This window comes from Hyposmocoma kahamanoa, unplaced genomic scaffold, assembly GCF_003589595.1.
Source record: "Hyposmocoma kahamanoa isolate Upper Pololo Valley unplaced genomic scaffold, ASM358959v1 146, whole genome shotgun sequence".
In the NCBI taxonomy this organism is placed as follows: domain Eukaryota; kingdom Metazoa; phylum Arthropoda; class Insecta; order Lepidoptera; family Cosmopterigidae; genus Hyposmocoma; species Hyposmocoma kahamanoa.
Genome location: NW_020653521.1, coordinates 939986 through 960229, shown reverse-complemented (window position 1 = coordinate 960229; position 20244 = coordinate 939986). Strand labels below are relative to the sequence as shown.

The following is a 20244-nucleotide window of genomic DNA, read 5'->3' as shown; positions in this document are numbered from 1 at the left end:
TCCACCATTGACTTAGAAATAAATGGACGACGGGTCTAATACAAAAACCACGAAAAAAATGTCCCAAATCAACCTATTTAAACGTAGTGACATGTCAAGGAATATGAAAAAGCTAAAACGTTGAATTTAAATTGTAATGTCATCGCAGTACTGTCTAATTTTGCTTGCTTCGCTGTCAGAAGAAACAAACGAAGACTAAAGCGTGAATGACGCTCTGTATACGATTTTAACGCTCTATAAGATCGGACACTTTTTAGCGCGGACCCGACGTCCATATAATTGTAAGTCAATGAATTTCACGAATTTTACTCCGTCATTTTCAAGGATCATTTTACTCCCGTCTTCTAGAAAGACAGCCAGACTATAAGTATTGCATCATCGAGTAAATAACCAGAAATAGAGACGAAATATCATTAAATTTGTTTGAAAATATTCTGCCAAATCATTACGGTAACAACTGCGCTCTGATTGGCCAACCCAAATTCGAAATAATTGATGGGTGTTTTCAATTGTTCCACTTCAAATCGACTAGTTTAACTTGAGCTTTGCAATAATGGACGAGTATTGACAAATTGTACAGTTAAGATGTTTTGCTGTTTTTCCCACACCACCGAATGAAACAGACTCCCATTGTTAGATATAATATCTTTATTACAATAAGTACAGAATATTTTTGGAATATACGGAGACGTACACACAGGTCAGTTGTTGGCGCTATACTATTTCAGTTTTCTAATTTGTGATTTCAGCGCAAACGAGAGTTGATATTTAAAAGTGATATAAGGCCCATTTGCCTGATGAGTTGCCAGAGTTGAGTTGCGGCCCTTATTTCGTCTCTATTACTGGTTATATACTCGATGTTGTGTAGAAAATTGCGCGGCGAACAGGCGGGCGCTTGCTCTTATTATATTGTGGTAATGAACTTTGAATTACAAAAACACTTACTTCGTTATTGCCTGTTCCTTTATCAGCTGTTTTGTTGTCGGTCTCCTGCTCCACGCCAGCGCCACCCTCTGCCAATGACACCACGTACACTGCCAGCTTCATACGTGCCGGCGAATCAATACTAATGTGTTTCTGTTAAACAAATAATAGTACATTATTGCAAATGAAGAGTCTAGGAAAAGAATGATCAAAGGAAATCAGGATTACCTGAGAATTTTAGTAAAAAATATTTTTTTATTAAGTTCTCCAAAACTTTGAAATATTGGTGAAAAAGACACGCACAAATGCTACCTGAAATAAAGCCTATACTGTGATATAAATGTATGTAACGCTATGTAATTCATTTTAACTAAAAAAAGATTTATAAATCATAGGAAAATAAACTATTTTTCCGGATTTCAATCGCTTATATTTGTTTTTTCAAACAAACCAACTTTTCGGCCTTTTTACAAGCCCCATGGTCACGGTTGGCTGTAAAGGGCCCGAAACGTTGGTTTGTTTGAGAAAACAAATTATACGCGATTTAAATCCGGAAAAATAGTTTAATTTCCTATGCGTAACAATCACGAAAACCTGAGAACTCTATTTATTAATCATTTTCAACTTTTCTGCCATTTAGTAGCAAGTATTTTTATGACCAAGGGCTCGTGCAGTCTGCCGGCGATATTTCGCGACTGCGGTCGCACCGACTCGCTGCGACTTGTTTTAACATGTAGAAGTAAATGGCTTAGTGCAGCGTGACCCCGACCGGCGACCACTGGTCGTGAGACTTGCAGCGATCAGTCGTAGCAAGTCGTTTGCGTCTATTATCAATTAATGTTCCTATCATTATTAGATTATTACATAAGTAATTAAAATTATAATAATGGACCTGGATAGGTTAATTATCCCACCCTCCCTTCGCATAAAATGAATAAAATAAATAACACAAGCGCAACTACACTCGCAAATACCACCACCAAATATACCCGACACGTGTTTCGCTTTTCCACGAGACATCTTTAGGGGCTGTTGATTGCTCGACTCTCGGCCATAGATAATTCAATTTACATAATTAAATTAACTTATTCTTGTTAAATGTATGTATATGAATAATATGAATGTACATATATATCATCTAATCTGTACTATGCAATGTTTAATATAATCATAATAGTAAAATCTAATGATAATTCAATATTGACATCTTATATGATAATTATAACTTCAAAATGATAAGATAATAATAGATTTAAATGTAATACTTTGAACTAATGACTTCAACAATTTGTAATAGTTTACTTAAGAATATTTGTCCCCCATTATTGGTAGATTTTTTGTGATACTTAGCACTGTTATTTACTAAACATCAAATTGTTACACCAAAAAATCACACAAATAAACAAATTTCATTTCATTTCATTTCATGAATAAAAAATTATTTTGGTACTAGATGGACGGCTGTCAAATTCAGAATAAAGATGGCAACAACTCTATTGGTAGTTATTATAACGTCATAACATCCACAACCCAGTCATTTCAACTGTCTGACTGTCATTTTAACTGCCTCCGTGGCCAAGGTCCCAGGTTCGATTCCCGGGCCGGGAGAAATAGTAGTATGGCCTACAATTATATCTCTCGCGGGTTTGGGTGTAATTTGTGGTTGTCTATGTGTGTGTCCATGGCACCCGCGACACAGGGTTTCCCTAATGTTGAGTGTGTCTATGTTGTGGCTATGTTGAGTGTGTGCGTTATTTATTATTATTTATTTATTTATTTATTTCTGGCAAAATTTTTTCTTCTTTCACAATCCATCGATAAAACTGCCGACAACAAAGACAGGACTATTTAAAATTTTATGAAAACTGGCAACCCTGCAAATAACATTTTACTCCGCCTTCTAAAAAGACAGACTATACATACCTTGAAGAATTGTAGAAGCTCATCTTTAGTAATTGTGCTGAGATGTTCCACCTCCACTCTTTGCCGATCGAAGTTGTACACCTGGAATTGAGGCATAAAATTACTTAACGCGAGGTATTTATTATTAGGTATTTATTATAATGTTAATACAAATAAAGTAAAAACGCACAGAAAAAAATTGACACGGATTCGATGTCGACAATCGCCCGATGGCGACTAACGGTGCAGTAGGCAGCGCGAGACGTCGTTAAACCGCTAAGCAATTTTCAAACTTTGTGATACATGTGAATTTAATAACTACGGGGCTTCAGTTGAAAACCAAATTTAAATAAAAAAAGTCCGTTCTGTACACAGAACTATGAGTTTCAAAAAAGAAAGTCGTGTTTTTACTAATTATAATCTCAAAACAGCCGACCTAAAAAGTCACTCATCCCCTAGTTTACCACCCTTAGAGGTAGAATATTTCCTTCAAATATAAATGGGACCACTACTAAGGAACCCTCTTTCCAACAAAAAAAAAACATTTAAATTGGTTCACAAATGTGTTATCGCGTAACATAAAAAATTCGAATACAGAACCTCCTCCATTTTATGAAGTCGATTAAAAATATCAATTACGACGCTACTCACACGCTATACTGCCCCCCATTGCTTAAATTGGCCTGAATGTTTAGGCAATCGGGCTTTAAATGTTTATAAAAAAAAACATTGGTTGAACTATTGGGGGTGCTTGGCCACTTCTGTTCTATCTCTATGTATGGTGAAACCATTTCCTACCCTAACCAATGAGTTAAAATTTATTAAAAAAAATTGCGTTTGTTATCATAGATTGTTAACAAAATATACATTAAATATTGGTTCTACTCATTGACTTACAATTATATGGACGTCGGGTCCGCGCTAAAAAGTGTCCGAACTTATAGGGTGTTAAAATCGCATACAGAGCGTCATTCACGCTTTAGCCTTCGTTTGTTCGACTGACAGCGAAACAAGCAAAATTAGATTGTACTGAGATGACATTACAATTTAAATTCAACGTTTTAGCTTTTTCATATTCCTTTACATGTCACTACGTTTAAATAGGTTGACTTGGGACATTTTTTTCGTGGTTTTTGTATTAGACCCGTCGTCCATTTATTTGTAAGTCAATGGTTCTATTTCATAATTTTATTTACTAGTAGAAAATAGTTAGTTTCATAAAAACATCTCACGAGTGTTTTAATGCCTAATTATGTGCAGTTACATACACTGCTTTATCTACACACATATTATAAGCTCTCTGTGATGTGTTCAGGAACCGTATGTTATGACTGGCGAAATGGCGGCAAATAAAAACATTTCTCACGCATGTCACACAATCGTAGTTTTAATTTTTAATTCATAGACAAACTAGAGTCGGCCACAACTATCATATCGTTCGATATCAAGTAACGTGTGAAATTGTCAAAATTGTTTGCTATTGACATTTCATTTCGAATAAAACTTCACCTCGACTGATATTAGAATTGAGGTCCAATCAAATTGTTTTGTTTTTCATAGATGTTCAAAATTTGAAATGCAATAATAACATTTTCACTTCTCATGCATAAATATTGACAAAACAGTTCACCTTTATGCTGCTCGTAATTTGCGGTTTCTCCACACATTACAGAGAGTTTATGATATGTGTGTAGATAAAATACTATTAAGCACGTTTATCTACGAAATTATTTGCTTGTGCCTTTCTTTCTTCTGAAGGCAGTACTAAGATTGCATTCTAAATACTAACCTGGGCGGTGATCTCCCCCCACAGCTGCGAAGCCTTGCTCGAAAGCCGTTTGGGTTTCTCCAGCTTCTGCGCTGCCAATGCTGCACGGTGCTTCAAGAATTCCTCCTCAGACATCTTTTCCAGGATATCCTATTAACAAAAAGGTAAAAAAGAAGTATTATATCTGCCTTTTACAACTGAATTTTTTTAACTGCCTCCGTGGCCGAACGGTTACCATGCCGGACTGCCACATTTGACAGAAACATTTGTATGGCCTACATTTATTTCTCTCGTGAGTTTGGGTGTAATTTGTGGTTGTTTATGTGGTTTTCCTAGGGCGGGGCTACGTTGAGTGTGTTATTATTATAGTCCACTTACATAACGATTTTTAGTAGCATTAGAGTTCCTTGTGAAAGAGTTCGTCCATGGAAGTACTGCCACTGCCTATTTCTGCCGCCAAGCAGTAATGTGAGCATTACTGCGTTCCGGTTTAGAAGGGCAATTTACAGGCACATGGGACTTGTCAACATAACGTCGATGATAGTGCAAATCCGTATTGCACCAAACCAAATTTCATAGGAGAGGGATTTAAGACGCTGAATACCGTCGACTACGCTTCACTTTAAAGCGTTTTAGGAAGATCTGTTTAACTTGTGGCAGTGGAAAAAATGTGTATTATTCTTCGTCATATTATCTAAAATGCTGTTGTTTCCAAAACACGATTTTATAATATTTCCTAGATAAAAAAAATATTCAAAGTTACCTCTTATTCTACGCTTTCAACGCAAATATATCCGTAATATACCAAGTAAATTTCATAAAATTTTGATGACTAAGGTATTAATTACGTAATAATGAAAACCGTGGTCGTTTTATTTTTCCATTTTGTACCTAATTTTGGAAATAAACCCTTTTTTTGAGACGCGCGCAACTATTGGTAGTTTTTTACCTTGTACGCATACGAAGGTCGGCTGTGATAGCCGAGATGCGTTGCTGGATGGATCTATGTCGCCCGCACTGCACCTAGCTGGCTAATTCATTTCATAAATTGTAATATAGCAGGAGGCTTAAAACGTCCATCGATCAAGGTCATCGACGCTTTTCAGCGCCTTACGTTATTACTTTGTTATTTTAATGCCTACTACCATTGACTTACAATTATATGGACGTCGGGTCCGCGCTAAAAAGTGTCCGAACTTATAGGGCGTTAAAATCGTATATAGAGCGTCATTCACGCTTTAGTCTTCGTTTGTTCGACTGATAGTGAAGCAAGCAAAATTAGACAGTACTGCGATGACATTACAATTTAAATTCAACGTTTTAACTTTTTCATATTCCTTTACATGTCACTACGTTTAAATAGGTTGACTTGGGGCATTTTTTTCGTGGTTTTATTATTAGACCCGTCGTCCATTTATTTGTAAGTCAATGGCTACTACTTTCATTCTTGCACAGTAGGCATTAATCTATGTTGTCTATGGACTGATAACAATAGATTCCCGTAAATCACGCTAATTTGGTTGTCGCGACAGTTACGCGGATTTTATTTGGCGACTAAATTACCGAAATGGAAACTTATAATCAAATGCTAGTTACGCGTTATTGCACTATCTCCGACGTTATGTCTCAAGGACAGGACGGGCGAGTCGCTTACCATCCGGCACACGACTTGTTCGTGCCGGCACTTGGTATATCAATAAAAAAAAAGGTTCGAACCTGTGCGGCCTCAATGAAAGCCTCTATCCGCGTGTCGAGATACGACGGATGTCTGTCACTCTGAACGATGACACGGAGTCCTTGTACGCCGTTAGAGCGGCGTATGCCACTGAACACTATGTATCCCAGTTGCTCCTGGAAAAAACCATCCAAGTTAACCAAGGATTTGTTGCAACATGTCTGTTGAAAGGAATAACATTTTTTTTAATACAGTTGCTCAAAACGTGGTATTTTTCGTACTACAAGTCGTGCCGAAAGCTGGATTTTTGGCACTAGTGCTTTTTACTTTTCCATTTCTTTTTTAATTTACTGTTGTTTCAAGTCTTAAAAATAGAACTAAAGAGGTTGTATATTTATTTGCTATTTATGTGCTTTGTGACGTAAGTCATTCGTCATTAAAACTTATATGTACTGACAAACATGTTATTTGTTTAAATTGCATAGGTGTTTTACGAAACAACGGGTTACATTTAAAAATACCAAAGTATTTTCCATAAAGATGGCTGATTGAGTATTAACAATGATCAGGAGGTGAGTATTACGCGAGAACGCTGCGCGCCACTAAAATGTACCTGAATACTAGCCACAGGTGCCATATTGAAAAAAGTCGGCCAAAGAATGAGTTTTTTTAAATACTATTTTATTTTACTTTCAATGTAGGTTTTTCGCAAATGTATTAAAAAACGTCGTTTGATACACGTGCGGATTTGTCATTTTCACTTGTCTCGAGTCTTGAAGCCTCGAGACTCGTGAATAATGACTAACTTTCCGCACTTGTATCATAAATAACTATCTTTTAATTGTTATGCGCGGTTTACACGCGTGCATTTGTTTGCTACGTCGCCAGCACGCCAGAATCGCCAAAGTCCACACAACGGAGCGTCGGTAGTGGCTCCGCTTCCAAATTGGCGACGTCGTCAATTAGTAGCCAAGTGAGGTAGCCGCCTGTATGAGGGCTACCTCATTATTTCAATATAAATTTTTGGTTACGTAGCTCTGGCGACGTCGCCATGGCGTCCCAATAAGACAGGGCACTAAAGGTGGTAAACTAGGGGAGGAAAGACTGTTGAAGTCGGTTTTTTTAGTACTCTGTTCTGATAATTATTGTTAAAGCAACTATTTGAGGGTCGTATTCCAGAAATCTACTCAATGCTCAAGTCAGGATTTGAGCAGACTTGAGTATGATTTCAAGCACTGGAAATACTACCCTAATAGCAAGGACTTGAGTATGATTTTCAGTGCTCACTGCAATACTCAAGTCATGACTTCAGTATTGAGTAGAGTTCTGGAATACAACCTTGAGAATGTTTACCTTAGTCCTGAGAATGTTGAAGCAGGGTTCATGCAGCGTTTGCGCCAACAGCTCCAGAATAACGTTCTGTTTCAATGCTCTTACGCCGCACGCGTAATACACAGACGTGCACGAGGATTTGTGCACTTTGTTGTTGGTCTCGCGCAAGTATGATGCTCCTGTGAAGAATTAATAATAATAATTAAACAATGCTGAACATAGGCCTCTCCAAAGATTGCCAGACAAGCCGATCGGACGCGACGTGCATGTATTGGTTACCAGCTGCCCTTACTAGGTCATCCGTCCATCCATCCATTAAGTAGCCGTAGAGCTCCCCATTAGCATCCTAAAAGCGTTGTTAAATTGCACCCTTAATGTATTCAGGGTTCTCTGCGTATACTTCAACCACAGGCTGCTAGAAAGATACAGTAGGAATTAGGTTCATCTTCTCGCTCGGAAACCCATCAGATTTCGAGACTCGGATGGGCTACCCATCACCACATGAAGATAATTCTGCTTATAATATAACGTATTTCTTTCTTATTACATGACATATTTTCTATTTTATATTATTATTTTGTAAATAACAATTCTAATTAATAATTGAAACCTCGGCCTACCTCTGCTCTTATTGTTATCCCTAATAAAGGCCTCATATGTGTAGAACTATTTTATTTTAAGACATGTACCATATGAATGCAATAAATATATTGAGTATTGAGTAAGATTCGAGGGGCACTGCCAGTGCGCCAGTCACCTTGAGACATAAGTTGACAAGTCCCAAGTGCCTGTAATTTCGCCAGCACCCTTATCCTTCAAACCCGGAACTCAGTAATGCTCACGTTACAGCTTGGCGGCAGAAATAAGTAAGGTGGCAGTACCTCTCTGAACAAATTCTTTCACAACCAACTATACTGTTACTAAAATGGGACGAACAAGTCTTGCGCCTGTTGCCAATATCACGCCTGTTCAGAACAGTTGCAATGCCACTCACGAGTTTTAAATCGCAAAGATCTTATAGGCACTGCCACTGCGCCCGACACCCTGATACATAAGTTGACAAGTCCCATGTGCTTGTAATTTCACCAGCACCCTTCAAAATCTATAATAATATAATAACGCACACACTCAACATAGCCCCGCACTAGGGTAACCCTGTATCGCGGGTGCCATGGACACACACGTAGGGTCGTACTCCAGAACTGTACTCAATACTCAAGTCAGGACTTGAGTATTGCAGTGAGCACTGAAAATCATACTACTCAAGTCCTTGCCATTAGGGTCGTATTTCCAGTGCTTGAAATCATACTCAAGTCTGCTCAAATCCTGACTTGAGCATTGAGCAGAGTTCTGGAATACGACCCTTAGACAAGTACAAATTACACCCAAACTCACGGCCAATGTAGGCCATACAAATATTTCCCCCGGCCTGGGAATCAAACTTGGGGCCTCTGCGGGGCGGTCCGGCATGGTAACCGTTCGGTCGCGGAGGCAGTTAACCTGAACGCTCACGTTACTATTCGACGGCCTCTAATTACTACGCCTGGTTTGTAAATTAACATTATTTGTAAAGATTCATACCTTTTTCAAGCTCAACTTCACGATATAACAGCAGTTGTTGCGCCAACAACGGGGTTGCGTCTTTTGGTAACCTAAACAAAAAGAATAAATAATAATGCTACTCAATTAATAACACTAATTTCAACAGAAAAAATAGTTTCTCAGTACCACCAGTTTGGGATCCAGTATTTCCTCTGATAAAAAATCCGAAACACATAAGACTGCAGTACTAATTAACACGTTTTAATTTATTCTAATTTTCATTATTAGTTAATAATAAATTTAGCTTAATAAAAATTCATATTGGTAAAATAAACTGATAATAAACTAATAAAAAACATAATGTAGCGTAAATTGGAATGTTTCTTTGTAAAATTAAAAAGTTCCGAGACAAAACCCAATAAGGGCCAGGCAATGTACTCTCGTTTTCTAAATAATTACACAGAAAAAAAGGATTTCTACTAATAAGAAAGAGCAATTTCACAAAATATCTGCTTATTCTGAAAAAAAAATTTACAAAAACTAATAAAATATTGTCATTACGAAAATACTGCTTATCATTTTCTAATACAATTTTACTCTTAACTTTATTCTAACTTTTAGACAAATACGTTCACTTCCAGATTTTATTTCATTTCTAATCAATTAATTGGGCATTACTTACATCAAGAAATTTTGACATTTTGACCCACATCTACAATATTTAGTCGATAGAGTTACAAGAATTACAGAAGATGTGGATTATTTCTCTGTATCTAATGGAGCAATAAACGTTTTCGACGTAACTCCACTTATGCCGTTCTTCCATGAGGGGAGCGATTTGTTCCGTGAGTTTTTGACAAAACAAGATAAATTTACCATAACTAAACTTGAAGTATTTTTTGTAATATCTAATACTTTTTAGATCTATATTTGGTAGTAAAGTGCAATCGTCCTCTCCGACGACTCCCGTTCTTCACAAAGTTATCACCGTCTAGAGCGATTTATTTTAATATTTTCATTTTTGTATAAAAGTAAAATCTGATAAAATATATCAAAAATCACGGAACAAAAGTTTTAAATTTTTTTAGTGAGAGTTATAATTTAATTTTTATTGAATTGATATTCAATTATTTTTGTGAAATTACTCCACTAGTTTGTTATAATTATTAATACAAAGATCGGACACTTGGAAAAAATTCCTTCGATCCGGCCGGATTGAAACAGACGTCTTCTAGCATACCGTGCCAGACGCTATACCAACTAAGCCACAGAACGAACCAGCGGACCTCACGAATTTTTCTGTGCTTACGTCGTATCTTTGTATTTGGTTTTTTCAACGACTTTTTAGCCGTAGCGCCATCTATGTCAAATCTATGATATTTCGTCACCCAGTTAGATACCTTTACAGTTACCAGACCTGGCTAGAGATGCCGCTATTCATTGTATTTAAATTTTTATTGAATTGATATTCAATTATTTTTGTGAAATTACTCCTTTAGTTTGTTATAATTATTAATACATGACTAAGCCACGGAACGAACCAGCGGACTTCACGAGTTTTTCTATGTGCCTTTTGTTGGATCTTTGTATTTGGTTTTCAACTACTTTTCAGCTGTAGCATCATCTATCATCTATCTAGCGTGGCTTAGTTGGCATAGCGTCTGACACGGTGTGCTAGGAGACGTCGCTTCGGACAAAGAGACGACAACAAGTCATATTTGTTAAGAAGAATTGATAGCTTTGGTTGATTCCGCATAGCAGCGAAAGCGTTCAATCAATCTCTTTGATAAAAAAAATACAGTCAAATTGAGGACATACACTGATTACTATATGATGTAAAAACACGAGTCCTAAAAATTTTCACGATAGAAAAAAACACAAACTTACCTCGAAATTTTACAAGACAACCGCTGTATTCTATACTCTAGCCAAATTCGATGTAGAATGTTCAATAACAAAACGTTGCTAAGCAACCAATGATGGCATAGGAAAAGAACATTTTTTTTCAATGCTCATTATTAAGGCTTGCGCTGCCCACGGCCTGCTCCTTAATTGGAATTTAAATAGGTAAGTAATTGGGTTATGTAGAAGTAATACTTACCTAGCCAATTATTATAAAATTTACAAATTATCTAGTGATACATATGATTTAAGAATAAAAATAAGTGTTTGCATCCTATTAATATGTACAGCTAGATAATGGTAGATGAAAAGAAACAAAATTGTAAGATTTTATTTTATATCAATTTACCACATATTATATCATCCAGCATCTAGGTATTTCCAATTCTAAATTTGAATTACCACCAGAACTCGAATGTTTGCAATCTCTCCCTTCAAATCAAAAAGTTACTAGGGATGACACAGTTTTACATATAATTAATAACTGGTCATTTTTTAGTTCATTTTAGGTGATTTGAAACTTCTGTTGAATAATATTCATTATAAACAACACTTGAAGATTTAGTATTATCCATAATCTAGTTGAATTTCGAGGGAAAATATTGAAATTGTGGTAACTGTGAAACAGTAAGATGAAAACCCTAAAAATCATGTGTTTTTGTTTGTTGACATTTAATCTACATCGAATTTGGCTAGAGTATAGATAGGTACTTCACATATTATTTTTTTATAATCAACTGAACTAAATAGAACACGTATAGTATACGATATATACATTTTTCAAATGACTTTAATTTTTTTTGTAAGAAAGAAATCTGAAATAAAGCCAGTGGTAGGGACACGCTCGACCCAAGCAAAATTAACCGTATTAGTACGTCAACGGTCAGATTGACTGTCCGGAATCGTTGTCACACATAAACCTGCGCACAAACTTGTTGCATTACAGATGTCGACCACCTCTGCAAGTACCGTTTGCGAGCACTAATTATAGGCAAAATACCTACACGGTGCGTGCTTTGAGACTTTATAACAATGCGACAGTAAATCATTCTGAGTTAGATTTGTTTTGTTCAAGCATAGACACAGTCAGGCGTGAAATGACCAAACGTCACTTTGACACATCACGTAATTGGCGATGAATACACTGGTTTGTTCGTTTAATTCTTAGACTCTTTTTCTTTTACCATCCTCTTAAGGTTTAATTGTATATTAATAGTAATTTTTATTTTATTTTTTAAATTTATTGACTGCGTTCTTTGTATTCTACTGTAATCTCTTTTTGGCTTGCTAAGCACTTTATATTGTTTCATGTTGGTGGAAATTCGTAAATGGCATTGGATTACTCATATTTAAGTATACTATAATTGTATTATTTGTCCGTGAATTTTCCTAAAATGTATAAATAAATAAATAAATAATAAATAAAATAATTTTTTCGAGCTAAGGTAGTATCTTCGGGTAGTCAATCATTAATTTTTATTATTGCATTATAATAAAGACAATTTTGTTAACAAAATTCTGTACTTACTTGTTCTCAATACCGTCGGCCACTTTGAGGGCTCTCTCCCGCGTGAGATTTCCCACCATGATGCCTTCAACGTGTACCTTGCGGACCATCGAAGCTGCATATTCGTCAAGCTGCTGCGGAGTCATTGCTGTAGGGAAACATATAAATGATTTATCAAAATAATCTTTATTATATAAGACATTTTTATTTAAAAGCTATGCGGATTTGACTTCCATCTCATCTGTTGGAAAGTGACAATGAAGTTAATGATGGCGCATGCACACCTAAATAATAATAATATAATAATAACGCACACACCCAAGCCCCGCACTAGGGAAACCCTGTGTCGCTGGTGCCATGAACACACATAGACAACCACAAATTACACTCAAGCTCACGAGAGTAATAAATGTAGGCCACACAAATATTTCTCCCGGCGCGGGGATCGAACCTGGAACCTCCGCGTGGCAGTCCAGCATGGTAACCGTTCGGCCATACAAGCAGTTACATAATAATGCCTATTCACACTCGCCTCCAAGTTTCTTTTTACTATTTTTGTTTTATAATATCAAGAGAATACGCTAATTCTACCAAAGCATTTTATTTTATAAAAAAAAAATAGGCAAAACAAATACTTCAGTTTTGGTTAGCAAATTAAAACTCCCCACTATACAGACACGCCCATATTTATGGATTTATGATCTGGTTACTTACATTCAGCTGCCTCTAGTAATTGACATCTGGTCCAGACCAAATCGGACAAGCACAGAGCTTGTTGGTACAACACGTGCTGGAACAAAAAATATACAATAAACAAGTGTCAACGAGTCATATCCAGTTTCCTGGTAGCTGTAAAGGTACCAGTCGGAATCAAGACTCTTTCATGAGTTTCTCATAGTAGCTACGACAAAAAAAATGTAATTTAATTTGTTTGAAAACTATTCTGCTATATCATTAGGGTAACAACTGCACTCCGATTGGCCAGCACCAATTCGGAACAATTGACGGGTGTCGTCAATTGTTTCACTTCAAAACGACCAGTGTAACTTGAGGTTTGCTATAATGGACGATAATTGAAAAATTAAATTATTTAATATTTAATTACCGATGAAATGTGATTGCGTTTGTTTTGTAATTAGATGATTTGCTGTTTCTCCGACACCACCGGACGGAACAACCACCCATTGTTAGAAATATTATCTTTATTACATGAAGAATATTTTTGGAATATACGGAGACGTACACACAGGTCAGTTGTTGGCGCTGTACTATTTCAGCTTTCTAATTTGTGATTTAAAAGTGATATTAGGCCCATTTGCCTGATGAATTGCCAGGGATGGATGGTCCTTATTGCGTCTCTATTTCTGGTTATATACTCGATGGTTATAGTTGTAAATTTTGCGATGTGGTAATTTTGCGAATAATCAAATTTTCTAATATTTTTATTACTTTACCTGATAGGGTTGTTCTGCCTCAAAATTCTTAATAGCCCTTATATGATTCTCCTTCATGATCTCGAACCTTTTTGGGTCCGTTTTAAAGTTGACAATATGGTCGAATATTTTTTCTAGTAACACATGCTGCTTGTCGTCGAAACCGTCTATTGTTACCTGTAAGATAAATGTACAACGGAAGCTGAAACACTTAAATTGTCCAGATCGAAGGAAATTTTTCTATATAATCGATCTTCATATTAATAATTAAAAACAAACTATAGTCAGTTCCAATCATTGACTTACAATTATATGGACGTCGGGTCCGCGCTAAAAAGTGTCCGCACTTGTAAGGCGCTAAAATCGTATACAGAGCGCGACACTCCGCTTTAGTCTTCATTTGTTCTACGGACAGCGCGATACTGCGATGACATAACAATTTAAATTTCGAATAGGTTGACTTGGGACATTTTTTTCGTGGTTTTTGTATTAGACCCGTCGTCCATTTATTTGTAAGTCAATGGTTCCAATCCATTTTGAACACAAAGTAAACAAACCTGTTTGGTTAAAATTCTAAAGCATTAACTCAATAAATCGAATAAGTGGCACTTTCACGTATATTTCGAAGATTTCGACTTGATATATATCATCACTTTTTCCAACAATATTCATTTGAATAGCATCGTAAAATCGTATTGGAAAAATGGTAGTCCAAAAGTGAGTTTATTATTCCTCTATACTTCTATGACTTGCCTATTATGAATAACTTTTTCAATGAAATGAATAGTGAAGAATCTGGGGAATTTACTAACTTTTGCAGAATGTCTCGTACCGATTTTGAATTTCTGTTGAACAAAATTGAACCTATGATAAAGAAACAGACAAGACTAAGAATACCTATTCCACCAAAAATACGCCTAGCAATAACCCTAGCAACATCCCAAATGGCTTTTTCCGTTTCCAGTAGTTCTAAGAATTTTATTGTAATCTCATTGCTCCATTCGGACGGCATTTTCGATGATCTAAAGTATCTAAACGAACGTCTTTCTCCTTCAAGGTGCTTGGCGAGTACTGAGCGTCGGAGCAGAATGTAAACACGCACTGCCGCTCGCGCTGCCGGTCCTTTGACTTCCGCACAAAAAACCGCCATTTTGGGGAGCGCCGGGCAGGGCAATGGCAGTGGCATGAGAAGTATCGCGTTTACACACTCGTCCTGCCCACTTCCCTGCTCACTACGGCTGAATGTAAATGAGGTATAAAGAAAACCGCTAGTATGACTCCATTGAACAAACCGATTCATTCAATTAATTAATCGATTTGTAGTTGGCGTTACTATTGGCCATAACTAAGCCGTCTATGGTCAGGTCAGTGACTTGTTTGTTTACATTTTCTTCAAAATGGATTGAAACGAAGTAGAGTGTAGTAATTTCACAAAAACAATTGAATATCATGGTGGTCAAACATCGTGCATTCAATAAACTTAAAAATTATTAAATCTCTATTCAGCTGCTGATTGTTATAAAGGTACCTGGGTGAGTAAAGAAATAGATTTCTCGCAGTTGGCGCAATGGCAAAAAGTCGTTAAAAAGCAGAAACAGGCAAGCACATAGAAAAATTCGTAAGGTCCGCTAGATCGTTCCGTGTCTTAGTAGGCATAGCGTCTGCCACGTTTTGCTGGAAGACGTTGGTACGAATCCAGCCAGACCGATGGAAATTTTTGTATACTTGTATTAACATTATACGCTAGTCAAAATACAAAATTCGATGTACATTGCCACCAATTTAACTACTCGTATAACTGCCTCTGTGGCCGAACGGTTACCACGCCGGACTACTACGCAGGGGTCCCAGGTTCAATTCCCGGGCCGGGAGAAATATTTGTATGGCCTACATTTATTTCTCTCGTGAGTTTGGGTGTAATTTGTGGTTGTCTATGTATGTGTCCATAGCACCCGCGACACAGGGTTTCGCTAGTGCGGGGCTATATTGAGTGTGTGCGTTATTATTATTATAGTGTGTGCGTTGTTAATTACGGAGAAGGGAAAAAATCATACTGTTTAAACAAAATCTACTGTGCAAGTTGTCGCGAAGCCGCGGGCGCAGTCGAAGAGAGTTTAAATTTATTAAACTAATTACAATACGTCGATGTACCTTAGTTAATTATGATTCAAAAATAAAAATACATCATAAGGACACTTAATGCCTTCCTTATATTTGTTTGCCAATGTACGTCATCGTATGCCAGTATACAGGGTGGAACAGAACGACCGACAAAGCCGAAAACTATGAAGTCGTAAATATGTACTTAATTGTACTGAAAGTCTTTTTCCTCGAAGTGTAATAGTTTCCAAGTTATTCAATGATAAAGATTTGCTTCTAAAGACTTTTCAACTCTACACAACAACAAAATCTTTGTAATGTAATAGGTCGTTGACCTCCGTCGTTGATCATCACCCCATCAGTCGCTTTCTTTAATCAATCACTTTCTTTGATCAATTTTCATGTGAATGATGATTAATTATGCGGGTGTTTTATTGTATTACTTTGAGAGTAATTAACACTCATAAATTCCGTGTTTGAGGACCCAATATTTACATTTACCGAAAAAATGCACCTCTCATAGAATCTTCGGGAGACATGTTGTTTCTAAACTATGCGTCGTCATAAACTACCTACATCAACTTAAGAAAAGTAAAGTTTTCTAAATGAGGTTCAAGTCATATTGTATGCGTCACAAGATAAGACTAACTTAAATAAACATAACTAAATTAAGTAAACACGTTCTACAACATGCGTCAAGTACTCAAATTGCAATAGTCTCGTAACCCTTAATCCGACCCTAACGTAAAACAGTAAATCAAGGCAGCCAATCACGTCTCTTATCACCGCTTAGAGATGCACACTTGATACCTGTTATCTGTTTTTTGTAGCATAATCGGGAGACCTTTTTTTTACTAGTCTATTTTTCAATGCGTTTGGAAATAATTTTAATTTACACTACAAGAATTTGCTAACTTTAAAACGAAGAGTTCATCTTAATAAGATCAACATTTAAAACTAAATATTAAACTGTTAACGTGAGCTGAATAGTTGAAATTTTAATAAATGTAATTTAAAAATTAATAAATCGGTTCTTGGAGGTCTGCAGACGACCTCCACGGTTCGTTTTCTTATTTTTGAGTATCAATTATCGAATTGCTAAATTTGATTATTTATTACAATTCATTCAACGACTTGCATTTAACTTACTTTTACTTTTGAATTGCAAATAAGACGATTATTGTGAAACCTATTTCTTTATTATAATTGTCTTTTTAAAATTAACATTTAGATATTTAGTAATCAACGATATCCGACGCGTACGCCGCCGCCGCACGCGTCTCTATGCAGAGTTGCCAACTAAACGACTTTGTCCCTTTATGTGACATTTTGACATCAAAAGCGTCTTTTATTTCTAGCGACAAAAAATTTGGTATTTTTGGCGCGTATTTAATTAGGTTTAATTGTTTAAAATTTCATGTTATTTTTATCTTAGTATTCAGGAGTCTTTTGCCTGTACTGTGACCATAAAGTTCTGGCCAATTAAATGGACCTTCTGTTTAGTGATATTTGCTTTAGTCTAGTTGGCAACACTTTTTCATTCATAAATTAGTTCAAAATGCCTGGTTGTATGGTAACTCGTGGTCTCAAGTTTGTTTACAACACAAAACAATATTTACTTATTAATTTTTGGGTTGTGACAGCAACTTATTGGAATAGTGCTATTTATAAGTAGTTTGTGTTAAGCAAGTAAAGTATTATAAGTATTATAGTCGTCACAAAATAATAGATCATATTTGACACATGTCATCGCAACGTAAATAGTGATGTGAACTGCAATATCGGTAACCAGTTTAAACGATTCTCACGAGAAATCGATTAAAAATTTTAGGAGTTTGTAATCGTTTAGGTTATTTTTCTGTTCATTGCTTTTCAGTTCTAGATATATCAATCAACATTTATTTAAACGTTATACAGTTTAATAGAAATAATAAGTAAGTATTTTAAGTGAGCACAACGGCAACCTGTACTTGTTGTTGTATTGTAGTTATACATTAGCATAGTTCACGAGGATAACCTGTACGTAAATAACAAAATTCTGAAGTAAAACAAAAGACCTCCTTATTGGAATTTTTTATTTATCAACGTCATCGGAAGATGAACCAAAACCATCTGTTGAGCTAGTTTCACCAGTCCATATAATTAACTCGTTTTCAATTAAATTATCAATATTAACATCTCTGTCAAAATCTTCTTTTATTAGTTTTCTAGTTTTTTCCACCACCTTTCTCCAGTCTTCCTTTGTTACTTTAGTACATGCTTCCTTTAATAAAGTCATCATTTTTTTTGTGGAGAACGGTGGCTTAGTATTATTACGTCCTGCGTAGCCTGTAAAAAAAAAACACTGTTGTAAAATAGTAATGTTCCTTCACAGTGATATTACAAATTCGAAAGTTTATATGTTACCTCTTTACATTTGTACTTTATTAAAATATGCTACTAGTACAAAATAAGTCTTAATATATACGAATTTAAAATAACAGTATTAAATGCAAAAATATTAACCTTTAATTTGAGCCCAAATCAACTCAATAGCATTGTATTGACAGTGGTACGGCGGTGTCCTTATAATTTTATGTCCATGCTCAAGTGCCAATTCATCAATTTCATACCTAAGTTTTGTAGGTCTATGCTCTCGCACTAATCTTAACAATTCCACTTTCAATAGCTCCATGTCAGCTTCGACACCATTCCTCTGTAGCCATGCCACCAAATCAGCCTTTTTATTTGCCTGAGTCGGCGCTCGATCTATTTGAACCGAATGATACGATGCATTGTCCATAATTATTGTACATTGTTCGGGGAGGTTCTGAAGTAAAGTTTTAAACCACTCTTTAAATTTGTTTGCGTCCATTTCTTCGTGATATTCTTTTGTACTTTTTGATTCAAATGCTAGTAAAGCATTATTAACGAAACCTCCCCCGGCTGATCCAGCATGGCAAATTATGAGGCGACCACCTTTTCCCATTGGCACTTTCGAGCTGGATGCTTTAGTGTCGTCGGTCCATGATTGTGGTACTGTGTGGTTTGAGTTCAACCAAGTCTCATCGATAAACACAACATTATCCCAATTTGTAATTTTATTCATTTCTCTCAAAAATGAAACTCTTTGTAATATTAAATCATGTCTTTCCATCATAATATTTCTTTTGTCAGACTTCTTGTATTTAAAACCAATTTTTTTCAAAATTGTAATCAGTGAGGTAGCACTCCCAGTAAATAAGCCAAGCTCTCGAAGTGATACCAACAATTTACTCACAGTAGGGTACTCGTGTCTAGTATAATATGTATAAACATGGTTACGAATAGCGTCTGCATCGAACGTGTCGATACCTGTTACAGGCTTGCTTTTCTTCCTCTTTCTAGGCGTATGTAATACGTTTTCTTGAGAGCCGGAAGGCCCATATTTTTCTTGTATGATGGTGTGTACCGTTCTTTTGCCGATTCCAAGTGCACTTGCGACGCGATTTTGTACTTGTGTCACTGGTAATAGAGGTCCACCATTAAGTGACTCCCTTTCGAAATAGTCGTGTAATTTCACAACCAGTTCGCGAGTCTGGCTATTTAAAGCACGTCCTCTTTTCGACATGTTGAAAAAGAGTTCACACAGAATCAAGTCCAAAATATCCAAGCCAAGGTCAACGAGATTGAAAATAGAAGTAGTCCAAAAGCACAGCCGAGTCACAAGAAAAAACACCACGAATAACCAAGCGTACAGTCAACTTCCAAGACGGCGAAAGACTGCGCGGGCGCCGATGCAGAGTGACGCTAAATCGACATCAGTGTTGCCGTTTCAGAATTTGCGATAAAGAAAAGGAAATACAAATCTGACTTTACGGTTCTGTCTACTATAAATACTAGTATACTCAGTCTAATTTTGTAAGCACTTTAAAATTTTTGTTTTTGTAATTAAATAAGTCATTTTTTTAAGTGAAACCGATTTGACTCGATGATAGTCGGCGCGTATTGGTTACAACATTATTATTAAAAAGAATTATTTCTTTGTAGACTGAAGATGTAACTGTTTATAAGACGTTTCGGAGTAACCCAAAATTGGATTTTATTTTGGAATTCCTGCGAAAATAATACTTGAAATATGTTTCTTTCATAATGTATAGACCTTCAATAAAATTTATGTATTTTTTTAAAACCCAATAAG

General features: G+C 36.1%; 1 protein-coding gene across 1 annotated transcript in view; it reads right to left on the bottom strand.

Moving 5' to 3' along the window:
• Positions 1-945: 945 nt before the first annotated feature.
• The window catches only part of LOC113240529 (insulin-degrading enzyme), a gene marked incomplete at its 3' end in the record, with an annotated part of 65444 nt that continues 46145 nt past the window's right edge, over positions 946-20244 (bottom strand). Inside the window, exons 17-25 of the mRNA XM_026477859.1 lie at positions 14007-14162; positions 13267-13342; positions 12574-12700; positions 9183-9253; positions 7623-7780; positions 6311-6445; positions 4616-4744; positions 2848-2928; positions 946-1077 (exon numbers count right to left, since the gene is read on the bottom strand). Of these exons, the coding sequence (XP_026333644.1) occupies positions 946-1077; positions 2848-2928; positions 4616-4744; positions 6311-6445; positions 7623-7780; positions 9183-9253; positions 12574-12700; positions 13267-13342; positions 14007-14162 (1065 nt within the window). The remainder of the gene's footprint in view (positions 1078-2847; positions 2929-4615; positions 4745-6310; positions 6446-7622; positions 7781-9182; positions 9254-12573; positions 12701-13266; positions 13343-14006; positions 14163-20244) is intronic.